Source organism: Rhinichthys klamathensis, unplaced genomic scaffold, assembly GCF_029890125.1.
Source record: "Rhinichthys klamathensis goyatoka isolate OS25496 unplaced genomic scaffold, OSU_Roscu_1.1 h1tg000491l_1, whole genome shotgun sequence".
In the NCBI taxonomy this organism is placed as follows: domain Eukaryota; kingdom Metazoa; phylum Chordata; class Actinopteri; order Cypriniformes; family Leuciscidae; genus Rhinichthys; species Rhinichthys klamathensis.
In genome coordinates, this window is record NW_026606977.1 from 1,062,050 (window position 1) to 1,081,703 (window position 19,654).

The window sequence follows — 19,654 nt, forward strand, 5'->3', positions numbered from 1 at the left end:
GAGCAGAGTAGGCTCTCGGAAAGGAGGGGTTTAGAGAGACTCAATATTCCAACAAACCGTTTTCAGACTCTTTGATAAATGAAGTGATCTGTAGTGTGTATATTACGAGAAAAATGTTTTTTGACCTTGGATGTATGTAAACCTGATGTGCAGAACAAAATAAGGAACCTTTAAAATAGCATAACATTACTTTGATATGCCATTTTAAATAATTTATTACTTTTAATCTCCATTTATTACTTTAAATTTTAATTTGAAAAAAAAAAAAACTTACAATGACCAGCTCTTAAAAGAACCATGTTTTCTTAGTTTAAAGGACATTTTAAAAGTCTAAAGAACCTTTTGATCAATTGTAAAGGTTACGTGCTAAAGGTTCTTCATGGAATGCCAGTAAATAACCTTTATTTTAAGAGTGTAGGAAATCTATTGTCTTATAGTTTAGCATCATTGTACAAAACGCTTCGGTTGCTAAATGCTATTAGTACAAATCTGAAATACAAATCTCAAAGAGTTACCAAAACCTGCACAATTGTTTCAGTAATCCAGTCTTTCCATCTATAAACCGATCTACCCTCCTTTCATCCACATCACAGCTTTTCAATCACTGAACAAGCCATTGATAAATTTAGCACAATTTCTATCAGGTTTCATCCCATCCCAGAGTGGTGTTCCCGTGTTTTGGAACAGGACTGTCAGGACAGATTGATGGACGTACCTGGAGGACAGTTGCAGTCTTGTGTCACGTCTCTCGCCACACGCAACTTCGGCATTGCTTCATTCAGTCTCTGTCAAATACAACATGGAGGAAAGTAATCATTTCAATTTTGAGTAACATCAATTCCATATTGATTGAGCGGTAATCTGAATATTGAAAAGACCCTTTCAGTGTCAGTGGTCCTACACCTTGGTTTTTGTTAAAATATATATATATATATAGTATGCAGAGTATGCATTTGTTAATTGGAATAATTATGACTTTATTTTTAATAATGAATTATTATAAGTTGTGATTTAATCAGAAAAAATGAAATCAACATAAATGACACAAGAAACATGAAAGAGCATAAAATAATATAGCAGAATAGCCTATTTATAATCTTTACTAATTTACCATTAAAATAAACACATTGTTTTAACCACATAAACGCACGTTGCAGCACATGCAGATAGATAGATAGATAGATAGATAGATAGATAGATAGATAGATAGATAGATAGATAGATAGATAGATAGATAGATAGATAGATAGATAGATAGATAGATAGATAGATAGATAGATAGATAACTGACAAACTGAAGAGTAGCCTATTAAAAATAACTAATAATAACTTCGACTAATTAGCTATAGCTAGCTGTGATTTGAATTAAATTGGACAGAATCAACATGCTACAGAAACTTGTGAAACAGTAAAAGAAACATTTTGGATGATGTTGCAGCGTTCTTTTCTAAAGGATAAAATGCTTGCCTCTTGTAAGAGTGTATCAATAGATTCCCGCAGTTCCTGTGAAACAGAGACGTCCACAGATGATTCTTGACAGATGTCACTCATCTTTATCTCCAGCGCGCGCAGCCTGTTATCCATCTGATGCGTTTTAAAAGTCATGAGAAAACACACCGCTATTGAACTCAGCGATATCACTAAACACACTATGGTAGGAAAAGACACTAAATAGCGCAGATAAAGCGGTTTCGCAGCATTCTGTTTGCTTTCTGTATTTCTTTCCGCAGAAGATGGATCCATTTTGTAAAGTCTCCGATTAGATTCCGATATATCACTTAAGTATCGATCAGCTCTTGATCGATGAGATGTGGCTGTCAGAATGAGCAGCGCTGAACAGAACACGGGGCTTTGAACAGGATGGCTGTGTTTCAAAACCTAGTAAAAAAGGTTTCGCGTGCTTGCGACGCATAAGAGTGCTATCTAGGTAGGGTGCTCATTAGGTATTGACTCATTAGAGAGAGAGAGAGAGAGAGAGAGAGAGAGAGAGAGAGAGAGAGAGAGAGAGAGAGAGAGAGAGAGAGAGAGAGAGAGAGAGAGAGAGAGAGAGAGAGAGAGAGAGAGAGAGAGAGAGAGAGAGAGAGAGAGAGAGAGAGAGAGAGAGAGAGAGAGAGTGCCGAGCGTGAAACAATGTGCTGGAATAACCAGAGAGCGTACAAGAATAAAACAACATTTCGAGAAGATACTTTTTAAAATATATTTTTGTATTCATTTTTCGGGTGTTCGGTTGAAGTTCTTCTAGTAGTTATTCAAATCTTTAAACTTTTTTTTATGATTTGTATTTGTGGTACGTAAAATTAATCTACAGGTGAAACTCGAAAAATTAGAATATCGTGTAAAAGTTAATTTCAGTAATTAAACTTAAAATGTGAAACTAATATATTATATAGAGTCTTTACATGCAAAGTGAGATATTTCAAGCCATTATTTGTTATAATTTTGATGATTATGGCTTACAGCTATGAAAACTTTTTCACAATATTCTAATTTTGACTTTGAGGTTTTCATAAGCTGTAAGCCATAATCATCAAAATTATAACAAATAAAGGCTTGAAATATCTCACTTTGCATGTAATGAGTCTATATAATATTAGTTTCACCTTTTAAGTTGAATTACTGAAAGAAACTTTTGCACAATATTATAAAATTTTTAGTTTCACCTGTATAATCGACCATTGTGATAATGTGTTTTGTCAGTTTTCTTCTGATGACTAAAAAAAATGTATTTCTTATTTCTGTAACTTGTGCATAGTAAAAAAAATAAAATCCAATGTGTGTGTGTGTGTGTGTGTACATATATTAGGGCTGTCAAATGATTAATCACGATTAATCACATCCAAAATAAGTTTTTTTTACATAATATATGTGGGTGCACTGTGTATAATTATTTTGTATATATATAAATACACACACATGCATGTATATTTAAGAAAAAAATATTATTTATATATAAAATATTTATATATAATATAAATTATATATAAATCTATATACAGTATATACATGAAAATATTTCTTAAATATATACAAGCATGTGTGTGTATTTATATATATAAAATAATTATACACAGTGCACCCACATTTATTATGTAAAAAAAACTTTTATTTTGGATGTGATTAATCATTTGACAGCCCTAATATATATTTATAATAAATCTAATAAAACTTTTTTGTTTTGTTTTTTTACTACTCCCACCATGTTTTGACTGTCCTAAGTTTGGTCAGATCTACTGAATGTTCCTTTTCTCATTACTTTACTAAATCACAGGCCCATAAATGCCAAGACTCAAAAGTACAACTTGAAATTTGAAGGTTTAGAGTTGCGATCTACCGCCACCCACTGACCGCATGCAAACATTACACCACCATGAGACATGATTCAGATCAGGAACTGCTTTTATTTAAAGATCAAGTGAAACAAAACAACTGAAAAGACATTTACAAATATCACTAGGTTCATATTGATAATGCTAACAAATCTGACAATCATACTACACACCTAATACCCTAAAACCCAGCCGCTTTACAGTTATACATTATCCTCAATCATGTGATGCAGTTACAAATCAGTGGAGAACTCAAGAGCAAGAGGTCACAGAATGAACGATGAGAAGAGAGCAGTGTATGATCTATACAGAGGACTGATACAGTCAACTGAATTGGCCTCTCTCAGAGAGGAACTACAGCAAAACAAAACAAAAAATCCATTATTTCTTGTTCTTCTTGATACAGTCGAAAAAAGGGTGTTTGATGGCTTCATCCAAGGTAATCCTCTTTGTGACATCATATTCAAGCATCCTCTCTATGAGATCAAACAGCTGCTTGTGCTCAGAGCTACTGGAGGCCAAGTATTGCTGCAAGAAACAATTATTAATAAAAAAGAGTCAGTGGCAATACAGAAGTTGTTTGTTTCCATGTGCCTTAATGGCTCAAAGCAAATACAAAACCTAAACTGACCAAAAACGAACTTGATAATAAAAACTTAAAAAATGATAAACTCACTCTCAGGGGCTTGCACTGCTTCCTGACGTAATGTCCCATGGAGCTGTGAATCTCCCAGTCCAGTTTATCATGACGAACATACCTGGTCTTCCTGCATAATGAGAAAAATTGCCATCATGATAAAACAAAAGCAGCATGTGGTATTAAAGGCTAATAAAAGGAGAGTTCAAATAATAAAAACCTTCAGACAAATCAAACTACAAAATCATCAAGGAATAGCTTTTCAGATACCAAACAAGATTCCAACTCCTTTTGTCATGTTTTGTGACTTCTCAGGTATCGGTGATAACCGGGTTAGTATTTTTTCAGTAATTTGATAGATTTCACTCATTAAGAGCAAATTCTAGTTGACTTAAAGATTCAACCTTGCTTGTTACATTACAGAGAATAACTAGATACATTTGAATCCAGAGTTTAAAAAAAAAAATCCAGATATTTCCAGAAACCCTGCAAAAACACAGCAATTAAATACTTAATTGAAACATTACCTTGTTTTTTGCAGCATGTGGGTAGGTATGGGGCCCAGCACTCGCTCCATCATGGCCAGATGCTCTTTACTGTCATGCGTCTAAACATTTTAAAAACCATAATACACGAAATAAGTGCTGAATCAACAAGTCACATGCACCCAAAATTAACATAACTTAACTATTTGAAACTCAAGTGACACTGACCTGAAACAGAGTCGATCCCAGATAATACTCGATAAGAATGCATCCCACACTCCACACGTCACAGGAATGACTCCAGCCCAGATCTGTATGAAACAGACGGATATCTCCGTTAGAACTCACAATACATGCAAATCACAGCACGTGTGCTATCAATGTGTCTGAAATGTATGAATAAAAACAATGCATCCATAAGTGCTTACCCAGAATAACCTCTGGAGCTCGGTAATGTCGGGTGGACACCACAGATGTATGATGCTCGTGTTCGTATGTTGCATTCCCGAAATCAACTACTTTTACATCAGGATTCTTCAGAGTTCTCTCATCCCTCTTCTGCAATTCAAAACAACATAATTAATGCACAATAAATGAATTAGTAGTCATTTTTAAACTAAAACCATTTGAAATGTTTTAGAAAAAAAAAAAAAAAGAAAAAAAATTTTGATTAAAAACGTAATTTAGTTAGATGCTAGATTTTCCTTTAAGTTGTAATAAACTAAACCGAAATAAATAAAAGATATATAGAAAAGAAAACAGCCTGCTTTCCCAGACAGGGCTCAGATTAAGCCAGGATTAGGCTTTAGTTCAATTAGGACATTTAATTCGTTTTTATAAATGTACCTTAGATCAAAATTACTGGTGTGCATCTTGAGACAAAACAATGGCACTGACATATTTCATTATATACTAGTGAAAGTTGATTTCAGTCAAGACAGCTCAAACATGGATTTTAGTCTGGGACTAGGCTTAAGTCTTATCTGTGAAAACGTGGGAATACCGTAATTCCTCAAATAAAGACCGGTATTCAAATAAACGCCGGGCCTCTGATAGTGGCCGGGGGCGTGGTCAACGCGGACAAATAAAGGCCGGTCTCAAATTAAGGCCGGGGAAAAATTAGTGTACACTCAAAGACGGACTCGCTCAGCGGTTGTCATATCACAACTATTCAGTGTTTTTAACCACATGTTTATTTTAGGTTTCAGACATTTAAATAGATATGATTTATAGCAAAACAATACATTTATAGTTTGTAAAATACACAATGGTGTCTATGGAAGCAGCAATAACAATCCATTCAAATATATTTGGCGACGTGTTTTATTCATATCAGATACACCGTGTAAGTAACTATAAAGTTTACTCTATTCTTCTCCCAGTTCACCGGCCACTTACTTTCATGTATTTCGGGAGAAACTGAAGAATTCACGCGCTGTAACGTAACAAATCCAACAGACAGGAATCTCTGAACTGCGGTGCCCATCTCACGTTACAGATCAAGATAATTTATAAAGGGTTTTAAACGACAAAACAAACTCACTTACACGGATTTGAGAGTCAGAATAGAAGATAGTTGATGACATGTTAAGCAAGTTTGTTAATATTTAGAAATAAAAGCGCTACATCTGTCATACAGCGCTATTTTGGCTGTGGTAAACACGTGCCAAGCATGACGCGTCACCATGGAAACTTGGCTGGCGGGCGGGGATCGCGAATTAGAAATAAAGGCCTGCCTCTAATAAAAGCCTGCTTCAAATAAAAGCCGGCTACCATCTGCAGTTCAGGTAAATAAAGGCCCCGGTCTTTATTTGAGGAATTACGGTATTACTAATACTAAAATATTTTTTAAAAACTACAATAGTACATACTACTACTAAAATAACACCGGTCTGAATGGGATCAGTGCCTCTTCCTTACCATTTTTGAATTGTACTTGATGTCATACTCTGAATTAACAAAGAGGATGTTCTCTGGTTTCAGGTCAGTGTGTATCAGCTTATGCTTATGAAGAACTGAAACACAAAGAAGCAAAGAAAAGCAAAAGATTAAATCAGTGTTTCATCCGAAACACACAGAAAAAATATTAAATTAAACGAGATCCTTGACTCACATCTGACTGCTCTGATGATCTGGTAGGCCATGTGCCTGATGTGGTTGATAGAGAAGGGCTGAAAGCTATTTTCCTTCAGAAAATCATACGTGCTCAAACCCAGCAGCTCAAAGGCAATGCAGACGTGCCCATGGTGATCAAACCAGTCATACATCCGCACACAAGCGCTAGAGAAAGGAAAAAGTGGATGTGAAATACTGCATTGCTAATATGTAGTCTGGACGTCTTTAGAGCCTAAAGGCAGTAAATTTCAAAATAAGTGAGATATTTTACAGCCATGCATCACAGAGGTATAAATTACTGGAGATCTCCTTTTTATCTGCTTTAACAAGCACTTACTATCGTCTGTCACAGTCAAGTGAGTTAATCTGCTCCAGCACCTCAACCTCAGACATGGCTGCATCACGATAGCGATCAATGTTTTTAATGATCTTCAGCGCAACGCGAGCTCCTCCCCTGTAATAGCAACATACAGTTATATTATTAACATATGAAACCACAGAAGTGCAATCACTTATTACTGGTCAATAAATCAAAGCATTTCTCAAGAAACCCTTAACATTTAAAGTCGGCATAAAATGAAAATTCACCTTATCTATTTTGTTGATCTTATTGTAAACAATTCATCCATGCATGTTTCATTTCTGTCCTTGCAAGCTCGCATTCAGATCTGCCTCAATCCAATCAACAACAAATGGATAGAAGTCCCAACCCTATCTATCTATCTATCTTTTTTTCTTACGATACCGGGGCCAAATCGATACTTTTAAAACAGTACCGGTGCCTAAACTGATACTTTAAAAAAAGAGCCAAAAAACGTTGATTGAATTTTTTTTTAACAATATATTAAAAGTTTAAAGTATACTTAAATATAAGTAAATACAAAACAAATTTACATTAAATTCACAATAACCAAACTACAATAATGAAACACTAAATAACAGTTACAGTACTAATAATAGACATTCAACCATGATACTAGCGTATTTTTCTGGGTTTTTTAAGGCTGTGCCCTTCTTGATTTGCACTTTGTGCATGTGTATTATTGTTAAATAAGTAAATAATGTTAACAAGACTGTTTATCATGGTGATGAGAGAGAGAGAGAGAGAGAGAGAGAGAGAGAGAGAGAGAGAGAGAGAGAGAGAGAGAGAGAGAGAGAGAGAGAGAGAGAGAGAGAGAGAGAGAGAGAGAGAGAGAGAGAGAGAGAGAGAGAGAGAAATTAAAATACTATAAAAGAGCAACTTTAAAACCTACATTTTAGTAAACCTACAAGTTTTAGAAAATAAAGATTTGACTTTTACCTACAGTAGGGTTATTTTAATACAGTTTGTTTTTACATGCGTCACATGTACGTCACAATACAGAGAGAAAAAAAAGATCTTACACTATTTCCAGTTTACTGGAACTGATTATAATCAATGTGGGTCAGGTGTGAAAAACAAATGCAATGAATTTTACATGCCAAGATGTGGCAGGAAGACTTACTTTTCATGATCAATGCACTCCACCACTTTGCCAAAGGCTCCCTCTCCGAGTGTGCACACAATCTCATCTACGGGTTTAAAGAAAGATGGTTAGAAACATTAAAAAAATGACACAATACAATCAAACCCTTTCAAAAGATTTCGCTGCGTTTTGGAACACTCAAATTAGAAAAGCAATGCATAAATAATCCACAAACATAAGACAATACTAGACTGGTGACACACACATCTGTATAAGTCTAATTGTTCTGTCACAACTGCATTTATCAGGACCCCAAAATTAGCTTGTAAAATTAGTCTGACCCCAAAACAGAAAATAAGCAGTGAAAGAAATGAAAAGATACAGAAGAGATACAGAAAAGTGTGTATTCTATACATCTTTCTCTCAGCATGTCTCCACTGTGATAGATCAGGTGCCCTTCCTCATCATCCTCAATACTCCTGGATCTCTTCCTGCGATGGCTCCTCTGGGGTTTCGGAACACCATCATCATCACCACCATCATCATTAACCCATGAGAATCGAGGGGGACCAGAACGCGCCATTCATTCATTCACGAGTGGGGGGGAAGTGATTCGGCCCATTCAGATACCCGCAGCAGCCAGGCCCGGCCACAGGGAGCAGCCAACGTAAATTCAGCCCGCGAGAAACACACAGGGCCCACCACATCGTGTGTGTTACAGAAGAAAAACAATGGCAACATATTTTCAGATGAGATACTTTCTCAAACCATTAAGTAGACAATTACAACAATTCATCATTGAAAAACATTTGAGAGTTTTATTCCTCCATCATGAATGAGGTGCCTTAAAAACATTTTATGTGCTGTGGATAACAAACTAACATTACATCTTGAGTAAGAACCCATTCAATCTTATTATGTCATAATTTTAGCGTAATCATTTCATCCAACATTCATCCTTTCATTCCTTCAGACAATATTGGAAATGAGGAACTCCCACAATCCATATAACAAGAAAGAAAAGCACAGAAAGCAGACAGTTGCCACAGCAATGGGAGACAGACAGTGGTCATACCGAGTCAGAGTGATGGTGCGAGCGCCGGTGCCGGTGTCTGTGCCGGCTGCTCCGCCTGCTGTTCCCGGAGGATTTGCTGTAATGGTGCCAGTCTCGGTCTCTCTCACGGCATCTGGATCTGTCCCGATCTCGGTCTCTCTCCTTGTCTTTACAGGCAGCACGGCTGTCGTCCTCATGGTCTCTGAATACAGCTCGCTTTTCTTTAGTTTCCAGTCTTTCATTTGAGCTCCTCGTCTCAAGGTAATGTCTATTAAGTTAATACAACACAATTCAATGAGTACTGACTGATTCACATTGAGCTGAAAATTATAAAGTAGTGCTGTCAAATCAATTAATCGTGATTCGGTTAAAGTTTGTAAATATATAATGCGTGTGTACATACACTAATGTTAAATGCAATTAATCGATTTGAATTATTAGAGTCAACATGGCTATTGTTTCTAGCCAAAGTATCTTCATGAATTCAAAAAAATTGTGTAAAGAAAATGTTAAACAAGTAAAAAAAATTATAATAATAATGAAAAATCCAAACTTTTTAGCACATACAGTGTTTCCTCTAGGATTTTTTCTAACTGTGGTGGCAGGCCCATTTCGGGAGGGGGCATGGCCCATGAGTGTTATTCCCATTGGCCACGCCCCCTTGCCCCAGGTGTTCAAACCTCCCCTAAGTATTATGAAAGGCTTCAATAAGGGCCGTTACATAGTCAACGCGAGCAAGCAACGCGAGCGACGCGAGCTACGCGCTCCTTTTCATAGTACACAAGTGTCACCGGCGATGCGTGAAATGCAATACACCGATCGCGCAGCAGGGGGTAGTAGAGTCTAGAGTCGGGTCACGTAATATTCAGATCAAAATCAGATCAAAAGTGCATATTGCTGATTTTACATCGGCGGCAACAAAGGATGTATACGAACAAGCTCGCATAACTTTTCCTCTTCGCCCGCCATTGTATTCAAATCTTCTTCTTCTGTAAACATAATAATATACCTTTTTATGTACATTACTTGCAATGTCGCCCCCACCGACAACGCATAGTATTGCGTGCATCGGCACGTCGCGTATCAAAAACTAGGATGACACATTTGGCTACGCATCGACGCATAATGGCGGCCGAAGCGTAGCGATGTGTAGCCTTGCGCACGCGTATGCGTATCGATGCGTTGACTATGTAAGGGCCCTAAGAGCGGCAAAGCGATTATGCGCATCCCGTGCGCAGAATGATGCTCTTGAAGCAACGCGAAGTCACAGCGCGGCGCGCAGCGCTTCGCATTGATTGAAAAAGTTCAAAGCACAAACCAAAGAGAAGAGACTATCTATGCAACAGTTTATTGAGCCTTTTCTTTTAACAGTTTTAAATTTGAGTTACAGTGCGCATGAAGAACAATTCATAGCGCTCTTTACTCCAGTGCTGTAATCTAACAGACACCCGGGAGAAAGGAATATGATTTAGAAAGCGCAATACAGTATAAACAAGATAAAGTCATTTTATGCAAAACATAGATCTTTATCTACAAATAAAGTATAATAATGGAAACATTGATCTTGAAGAGAGTAGTGTTGTCACGATACTAGAATTTCTAACTTCGATACGATACCTTGAAAAATATCGATATTCGATACCATTTTCGATACCACGGAGAAAAAACTGCCACAATATTAAGGGGGTATTTTTTTTATTTAAAGCTAAATATAACAAGTCTAGAACATGACAATGAGGTATATTTTACATGAACAAAAATGTCCTGAGTTCTATTTGTTTATATTTTTTAATTGGACCAGAGCTAACATGATGTATTTTTATTACCTACTGTTATCAAAGATTAAAATATACTGTAACAAAAAAGCACTTAACAGTATCAAATTGAAGTCAGTAATGTATAATAATAAGATTAAACATTCAATTTTCAGTTAAAGGCATGTCATTATTGAATTCAGAGATGCCATTGTCTAGCTGTTTAGTTTAATTCATATCTGTGTAATCAAATTGATGATAATCGTTAATGAAGGAAAATTGCAGAATTAAATAATAACTTTTTAATAAAGTTAAATAGGCACCAGTTAATTTACATTTGACCACAGTTACAATATTTACTTGTCTAAGATTCCTCAGTCAGATTATGTTAACTTTAAGAATTAAAACGAGACAACACAGACTCTTATCAACAACAATATTAGGCCATCTTGGTTAATGTTTCAGAAAAGTTCAAATGAGAAGAGTTACAGTGTTTCCTTGAGGATTTTTTTTAGCAGTGGGGGCAGGTCTGTCCAAACAACAAACACCCCTGATGCTGAGCATATGCTGCTAAATAGTAGCCTACCCCTGGAGCCTGTTCCTTAAGTCTGTTTTCACCTATACAATAATTTTAAAAAATGAGTGATGTGAGGGATTATTGATAGTCAAACAATCTGTTGGGTGCCCGCAGCCCGCTCGCGTGTCCGCGCTATTCTCCGACATGCCCGCTCGCCGTGTGTAGCGCGTGTCCACGCTATTCTCCGACTCCGACATGCCCGCTCGCGGTGTGTTTTTTGCGCGTGTCCGCGCTATTCTCCGACATGACCGCTTGCGGTGTTCTTTATCAATCAACCAAAACCGGTCGCGGGGGCGCCGCCCTCGCCATCTTTTAATTCACTTCACTTTTGCTATTTAACCAGAGCGAATGAGACGAGTGCGTCACGTGTGGTGTTTGTCAACGCGCCTTTTGAGAGAAGTGAAAGTGACTGCTCGGCTAGTATCGATACTTCGGGAAATTAGTATTGGTACCGTTCAGATATTTCAGTATCGATATTTATCGAAATATCTATATTTTTGACAACACTAGAAGAGAGTGTCGTCGTGTTACTGTGGTACCCGAACGCGACGCGCTGTTTGAATGCTGAATACACGGAGAATGACTGAGGAGAGAGTTTCCATTAACTTTAACTTAACGACTTAAAGATTCGTTTTTACCTCACATTATGCTATTGAAAGACTTTAGAAGTCTTGGAATATAGTGCGAAAACTTTATGGTGCTTTACACTGTTTTTTTGTATGCCTTTAGTGGGGCTTAACAACAACACAATAGTATGCACCTGCAGCCGTGGCGGGAGGATTTTAGGTGTGGCGGCCCGCCACGGCAGAATGAATGTAGCGGAAACACTGACATATACAAATACATTGCTACACCTTAAGGTATCTTTTTTTTGTGGTGGTGGTGGAGGACATTTTTTATGGAAGAGATCCCTAATGTTGAGGCCCTGATTTGTTGACAATCAAGGCAAATTCCAAATGTTCTCTGTAATGCCAAATTAAAGGATGGATCTAAGTAATTAACTTATTTCTAAAACAGAGACACTGACAGGTGACTTAAAGGGTTAGTTCACCCAAAAATAAATTCTGTCATCATTTACTCACCCTCACGTCGTTCTAAACCCGTAAGACCTTCGTTCATCTTCGGAACACAAATGAACTACCCCAATTACTGTAACTACTGTTTACACTACCCCAACAGTGTGGGAGAATGGCATGGAAGAGAAAAGATTGTTGAATAAAGTTGTTATTTTATTTAAGGGGTTTTTTGCGCACATAGTATTCTGATCACTTAATAACATTAAGGTTGAACTATTGTAGTTATATGGACTATTTTAATGATGTTTATACCACCTTTCTGGGCCTTGAAAGTTGCAATGACATTGCTGTCAATGGAGGGACAGAAAGCTCTCAGATTTCATCAAAAATATCTTCATTTGTGTTCCGAAGATGAACGAAGGTCTTACGGGTTTGAAACGGCATGAGGGTGAGTGATTAATTTGGGTGAACTAAACCTTTAAATCATGTCTAAATTGATGGTACTGCCACCTTGAGGTCATGTCATCAAATGTTTTCCAGGAAGCTTCCAAGAAAACAGCAAACTTGTCAAACCAGTATTATACACTGCCAAGATATGTCCACATAAGACTCAATGGGCCCTGGCCAAAGACCAGACGCCCCTTAAATAAGTAACTTCCTGGAAATGTTTTAGACATTTAATATTGGTATAAGATGTTCTCATACCATTTGTTGATTGAAAACAGTTTTAAATAAATACTGAGCATACAGAGAGTCTGTTCTGTTGGGGTTCCTGATTCTCACCCTTCGCTGCTCTTGTGGTGATCATGCTGTTTTTTTCTGTATTTATTCTCTCTCTCGCTGCTGTGCGAGTCTCGTCTGTGTCTTTTTCTGTTCTCCATTCTCTCCTCTAGACTCGTCTCTCTCAGCCAGGGAGAGCGCATTCTCTGCGATTGTCTCATCTGATAAAACGAACAAAATACAAATAAATTACTTTTTACATTCAATAACGTTAGCTACATAATGTATTTCCAGGCAAAATATAGGCCGCGATTCACAGAAACAGTGGCCCTTTAAATTCTTTGTTCTAAACACCTCGTGTCAGCCAAGTCTTTGCCTAAACTAAAGCAAATTATTTTCGTAAAGGAGTCTAAAAATTGTTAGACAATAAAAACAAAAGTAATTAAAACCGCAATAAAGCGTATTTTGTGATACTCACTGCACACTTACGACTAACAAAACACACACAGTGAGTCAGTAACGTAACGTAGTCGTTATCGCTTCTAGATAATAAAATATATTATATTCATTCTAAAGAAATAACTAACGTTACATAAGCGAAATAATTATCAAATAATGATTATCATCCTACCTGGCTTAAGAAAGTCAACTAAATAATTGCACTCCTGCGTCGACAAAGGGCGAATTTGTTCCTCTGTCTTCTCTGATGTCGTTTGTAGGTTTAAAATGGCGTCCGTCGAGCTAGAATGTTCGAGAACTGCCCCGTTACATCATCATCGGATCGAGAGCGCGCGTGCGTGTAGTCAGGGGCGCGCGAGAAACAAGTGAAGGAGAAAAATCGAAAATAAACATTTCACGGGATGTTGTGCCATTATACAAATAACGGAAATTCATCACCTTGGCTTATGAAATTATATTATTTGTTAGACCAATACAGGCCTATTTTCTTTCAATATAATTTCTCTCTTTCTTTCCTACCTCTATTATAAATAAATACATATTTTATAGCAGGCCTATAAGTTCGCTGAAAAGCTCAATGTAGTAACTTGTAATGATGCCCCATAGGTCAACATTAATTTAACCAGTAGCCTAGGCTTTACGCATATATTATACAATCCTTAAAATTATTAGGGACATAAATTAAACGGCCTGGCTCCAAACCAAATATATATATTATTTTTTGATATTTTAAGCAACATTGTGGGGGGAAAAGCAACATTGTGGGCGTTTATATAATGTATTTATATATATATTATAATATATATATATATATATATATATATATATATATATATATATATATATATATATATATATATATATATATATATATATATATATATATATATATATATATAAATATATATATATATACACGCAAAAAAGGCTCACAGTAAAGAGCATGTAATGCATTTTTATTGTAGGCCTACTGTTTGCATAAATTAAGTTACCATTTTGTTCACTTTATATTTTTCTTGGTGTTCATGTTAATATGCATATATATATTCAAGAAATTACCATTAGGGCCTAGTCTACATACACCATTTTAGCAACTTGCCCCTTATACACCCTAAACATTGCAATTATTTCATTATTACTTACGATTTGGGAACTTTATTAACATTTATTAAAACATTATGACAGCCTCGATCTTTATTTAAAGTGCTCCGCGATCCACACTAGATGGCAGTAAGCTGTTCTCACATGCGAGAACGCGACCTGAAGAAGACGCTTCACCCTCAAGAGTTTTGCTTCCGGTGTGCCGCGTCCTTTTCCTCTTGCCACACCGTGAGAGATAGGGAGGATTTGGCCCTCCGACAAAATCCAACGCCATCCACCTTTATAGGTGATTCTTTCCTGCGCCAAAATGACCGAGCAGATGACGGTAAGGGGTACCCTTAAGGGTCACAGTGGATGGGTCACCCAAATCGCCACAACACCCCAATTTCCCGACATGATTCTGTCCGCGTCCCGGGGTAAGTGTCCAAAGAGCCGCGCTTGAGCCAAATGAGTATCCAAATACATGAGCCCTATTAAATGACCCTGAGTAATGGGTAATAAGTCCATTCTGCTCTAGTTCTGTGTAAAACCGTTACTTGTACTATGAAAACCTAGTTTATGATTCCGGAATGGTTCATAATGCATCATTAGTGAAAGTTGGTAGCCAGTGTATGTGTGTTTTATGTGCCACTAGTTGCCAAAAATCTGCTACAAATGAAAGCTTATAAGTCAAGGATCTTGTGAATGATCTTCTGTTGTCCATCTTGCAGACAAGACCATCATCATGTGGAAGCTGACACGTGATGAGACCAACTATGGCATCCCCCAGCGTGCTCTGAAGGGCCATTCCCACTTCGTGAGTGATGTTGTCATCTCATCTGATGGTCAGTTCGCCCTGTCTGGGTCCTGGGACAGCACCCTGCGCCTGTGGGATCTGACAACGTGAGTATTTGGAGGGACAGTCATGGGAAGTCAGGTCACTCAATCTATCATCCATTGGTTTAGAAGTGGTGATGAAACTCAACGCCGTCTGTCTCACTGTGATGATAAAAGAGGCTGTTTCTGAACTTAACTCTTATCACCCAAATAATGTGGTTTTGTTAGTAGTATTTTAACGGACCCCAAATATTATCATCCTCAAATGAGATACCCCAACCCTAATATTTAAAAGGCATCTATATCTTGTTTAAAGACCCTATTTTTACTGTAAGAAATTTATACTAGAAAAGTCAGTTATTTGAAAAATATTTGTTCTACTCATTATAGCACTGTATGCGTATGTGGTTATTTACACTAATTTTAATCATTTTATTAATTTAATTAGCGGTTTCTGTAAACATTTCCACAGATTTGATAATCATAATTTCAGAATGTAAATCAGGTATTTATTGGAGGGCGAAGAAGCACCACAATCTCAATATTGTGGCATAAACTTGACTGTAAACATATTTTAAGTCTGCCCAATTTTTAATTTCATGAGACTACGAAGTGACATTTCTTTTTTTATCACAGAACATTTAAATTGAGTTATGTACAAAAGTAGTCTTCTCTAAGTTGATTTTTATCAAATATTTTCATCTCTTGTATTTTTTGTTGAATGCTGAATTTGTATCTGCTATGAAATAACTTGTGAAGCTGTTATGGCAATAAACTTACTATAAACACTACCAATATTCCATAGCCATCATCTATCTGGAGTGTCAGGTTAAAAACATATGAAGTGCACAACATTGACTACTTGATGTCAAATTGATCTGAATTTGTCCTTTTGTCTCACCTAGTGGCACTACAACCCGCCGTTTTGTTGGACACACCAAGGATGTTCTGAGCGTGGCCTTCTCTGCTGACAACCGTCAGATCGTGTCTGGATCCAGAGACAAGACCATCAAGCTGTGGAACACCCTGGGAGTCTGCAAGTACACCATCCAGGTACACATCTGTAAGGTTGGAATGGTTAACCGGGAGACTTGCACATCATCAGGGTTCCTGTGGGTCCCTAAAAAAATCTTAATGTCTTTAATTTAGCTTGATCAAATTCAAAGTCAAGTCTTAAATATCTTTAGTGGTAGAACAAAACTCTTAATTTTGTGGATGGAATAACGAATCGTGATATGGCCTAATGTGATTATTAAACCGCAAAAGTGGATTTAATTCAATGGATGTGAATGCTGCACATTCTTGGGGAAAACCTTTTTAACTGCATCATATCAGCAAAATCCTCTATATTGATATTAGTACATTTGTTTCAATGTTACAGTTTTGGAAGTATTCTGTTATCAGTCAGAGATGAGTATCAAATTAATGTCCAAATGGCAGTAATATACAGCTATAATATGTTATGTGCTTCGTTACATGTATTCAGTTAAGATAACACGACACGTGACGTTAGGCAGCAATTACAACTTGTGCTCGTAATGATTGCAATATAAAATACTCTATTTAAAATTTGTGTTGATCCAAATATGAAGCCTTCGCAATTGACGCCTGAAAACATCACAAAGGCTGGATCTAAACTGGAGCTGGTGCAATCTGTAATCTATAGAAAAAGAATTAGCGTAGCTGCTGTTCATAGCATTTTAGGCTAAAGATGATCATGTATTGTACGGTTTCATCAGATAAAATGGCACACATTATGAAAAGCCTTTTATGAATGCTTGGCTAAAGAAATGTCTTTCGTCTTGATTTAAGCCGAGTGTGTCTGAGCCCTGAACATTATCAGGAAAGCCTGTCTTGAGAGTTTTAAGCATGCAGATACCCTGTTGTGCTGTCGATTTTGTGCCCCAGCCTGTTTATACATGATACATGATTTATTTTGAGATTGCATGGGTTTGTTCTGTGTTGACATACCATTGTAATTTTATATGTGCAGGTCTTAAAGAACTTTAAAATGTCTAAGTTGACTACAAATACCCTAATGTTTAGATTAGTTTGTGCTGTTCTGAGGCCCTTTATTTTGACTTTCATCCACAGGATGACAGCCACACTGAGTGGGTTTCATGCGTGCGTTTCTCTCCCAATAGCAGCAACCCCATTATTGTGTCCTGCGGGTGGGACAAAATGGTCAAGGTGAGACCTGTGGTTGCATTTTAATGTGAACTAGAATCGTTGATCTGTGTTTTTGTAATGACTTTACCCTGTGATTAAAGAAATCTACATTAATATTGTCTGAGCTCTTGGGCACTGTTGACAAGTCCTGCAATTATGATGGGTAATGCATTGAAACCATTCACATGCAAGTGAACATTTTTTAATCAGGAATAGCTTGCATGAATCAGCTTAATATTTGCTAATGTAACCATTTTGATTTATGCATGTTTGTTATAGGTATGGAATCTTGCTAACTGCAAGCTGAAGACCAACCACATTGGCCACACTGGATACCTGAACACAGTGACCGTGTCTCCTGATGGATCTCTGTGTGCCTCCGGTGGAAAGGTAATCCGTTTACTTTTTCCTGTTATCACTACTGAAGTTAATGGGTTGGACATGAGGGTTGAGTGTTAAAGAGATGATGAAAACCTTACCAAACGCCATCTGAATTCATGTGATGACAAGAGGCTGTTTCTGAACACAAAGTATTGTGATATCAGGAAGATGTGTTTGCTTTTCAATCTGTATTTACTGTTTGTCCTTATATTTCAGGATGGGCAGGCCATGCTATGGGACCTGAATGAAGGCAAGCACCTTTACACCCTGGATGGTGGGGACACCATCAACGCCCTTTGCTTCAGCCCCAACCGCTACTGGCTGTGTGCCGCCACTGGACCCAGCATCAAGATCTGGGTGAGTTTATATGAATACACACTTCTCTATTATATTATATAATGTACAATGGACTGTATACCTAAAATAAACTTCCTTTGAATGTAAAGGGCTTTCTCTTCAGTATATTTTAAAGTCGGCATGAAATTAAAGTTGCGATAGTCTTTTCCATTTTGTGACGTATATCCAAGTGAAACGACTTCTTGAACAAGAAAGTGTAAGTTGGGACTTGATTGGTGGAGCTGATGTGAGTGACAGGTTGCCCCGCCCTCACACCGTAAACACTTCAGAGAGGAGATGCTGCAAGTGGCAGGGGCAGTTATTTTGAATAGTTTGCGTGACACAAACTAAATGGTGTAAATTTTAAGTTCATGCCAACTTAAAGATAATGAGGACAGATGCATTTAAAAATGTGCACAGATAAATCATAAATACTGCAATGTTCCATCAAAAACTAATTCGGTTTTGATTTCATGGTGACTTAAAGTAACCGTTTATATCAGCGCACTGGGTTCAGTGATGAAACTCTAAACGCCTTCTGTATTTCTTTGATGATAAAGAGGCTGTTTCTGAGAACTATTGGCTCGAGCAGAAATGGCATTTTCATTCTGCTGTTGCAAAGCTTGACTGTATTGTCTCAACAGGATCTGGAGGGCAAGATCATTGTTGATGAGCTGAGACAGGACATCATCACCACCAACAGCAAGGCTGAGCCGCCTCAGTGCACGTCTCTGGCCTGGTCTGCTGATGGACAGGTGGGTTTTACAGCAACCTTTTCTGCCTGGAATGAGTTCCTGGACTTGCACTTCATCTGATTTGGTGTCTTGCGAGTGCCTTTTGGTGCCTAAATTCTGGCTGGACCAGCTTCCCCATTGATTATTCCCAATCACTTTTAACATCTGAAACCTTGTGATGTCAGTCCTGCAAATATGAGGGGATTAGTAATATGCTTTTAAATCAATAGTGCTTCTAAAAGAATGCCTGATTGTAATTCCTTTCTCTTTTCTCGTCACAGACTCTCTTTGCTGGCTACACTGACAACCTGATCCGAGTGTGGCAGGTGACCATTGGAACCAGATAGAAGCCTTTTCTAATGCCTGAATAAAAAGTTTTAAAAAGAGCTATAATTGACTGTTTACTTTCTCTGCCTTTCAATAAACTAAGAACTGAAATGTAACCTTGCGAGTCACTGAAATAGGCTTGTACAGCCACTAGATGGCACTGCTGCATGTAGATTTAAGTTTTGCAACTGTAACCTAGCAA

The 19,654-nt window shown here is 37.3% G+C and overlaps 3 protein-coding genes across 5 annotated transcripts in view; 1 reads left to right on the forward strand and 2 right to left on the reverse strand.

Moving 5' to 3' along the window:
• The window catches only part of col23a1a (collagen type XXIII alpha 1 chain a), a 143,961-nt gene extending 142,062 nt beyond the window's left edge, over positions 1-1,899 (reverse strand). Inside the window, exons 1-2 of the mRNA XM_056237610.1 lie at positions 1,468-1,899; positions 716-785 (exon numbers count right to left, since the gene is read on the reverse strand). Coding sequence (XP_056093585.1) covers positions 716-785; positions 1,468-1,743 — 346 coding nt within the window. The 5' untranslated portion in view covers positions 1,744-1,899. The remainder of the gene's footprint in view (positions 1-715; positions 786-1,467) is intronic.
• Positions 1,900-3,378: 1,479 nt separating this feature from the next.
• Positions 3,379-13,908, reverse strand: clk4a (CDC-like kinase 4a). 3 transcript variants are annotated; one of them, XM_056237613.1, is made up of 13 exons: positions 13,761-13,908; positions 13,193-13,350; positions 9,084-9,330; positions 8,423-8,513; positions 8,048-8,114; positions 6,901-7,017; positions 6,562-6,728; positions 6,369-6,463; positions 4,877-5,006; positions 4,677-4,759; positions 4,491-4,570; positions 4,003-4,093; positions 3,379-3,854 (listed from the first exon to the last, which is right to left on the reverse strand). In XM_056237613.1, the coding sequence occupies exons 2-13, from the start codon at positions 13,348-13,350 to the stop codon at positions 3,708-3,710; spliced, it is 1,473 nt and encodes a 490-aa protein (XP_056093588.1). In that variant the 5' UTR covers positions 13,761-13,908; the 3' UTR covers positions 3,379-3,707. The 3 variants fall into 3 exon arrangements, 2 of the variants coding, with proteins under 2 accessions (XP_056093588.1, XP_056093589.1); XR_008804129.1 differs by having other exon boundaries at positions 3,775-3,854; positions 4,003-4,089; positions 4,486-4,570; XM_056237614.1 differs by lacking the exons at positions 8,423-8,513; positions 13,193-13,350; positions 13,761-13,908 and having other exon boundaries at positions 9,084-9,219.
• Positions 13,909-14,888: 980 nt separating this feature from the next.
• rack1 (receptor for activated C kinase 1) lies at positions 14,889-19,511 on the forward strand. Its single transcript, XM_056237621.1, has 8 exons — positions 14,889-15,105; positions 15,400-15,571; positions 16,411-16,558; positions 17,600-17,695; positions 17,954-18,064; positions 18,272-18,412; positions 19,036-19,146; positions 19,407-19,511. The coding sequence occupies exons 1-8, from the start codon at positions 14,997-14,999 to the stop codon at positions 19,470-19,472; spliced, it is 954 nt and encodes a 317-aa protein (XP_056093596.1). The 5' UTR covers positions 14,889-14,996; the 3' UTR covers positions 19,473-19,511.
• Positions 19,512-19,654: the final 143 nt, after the last annotated feature.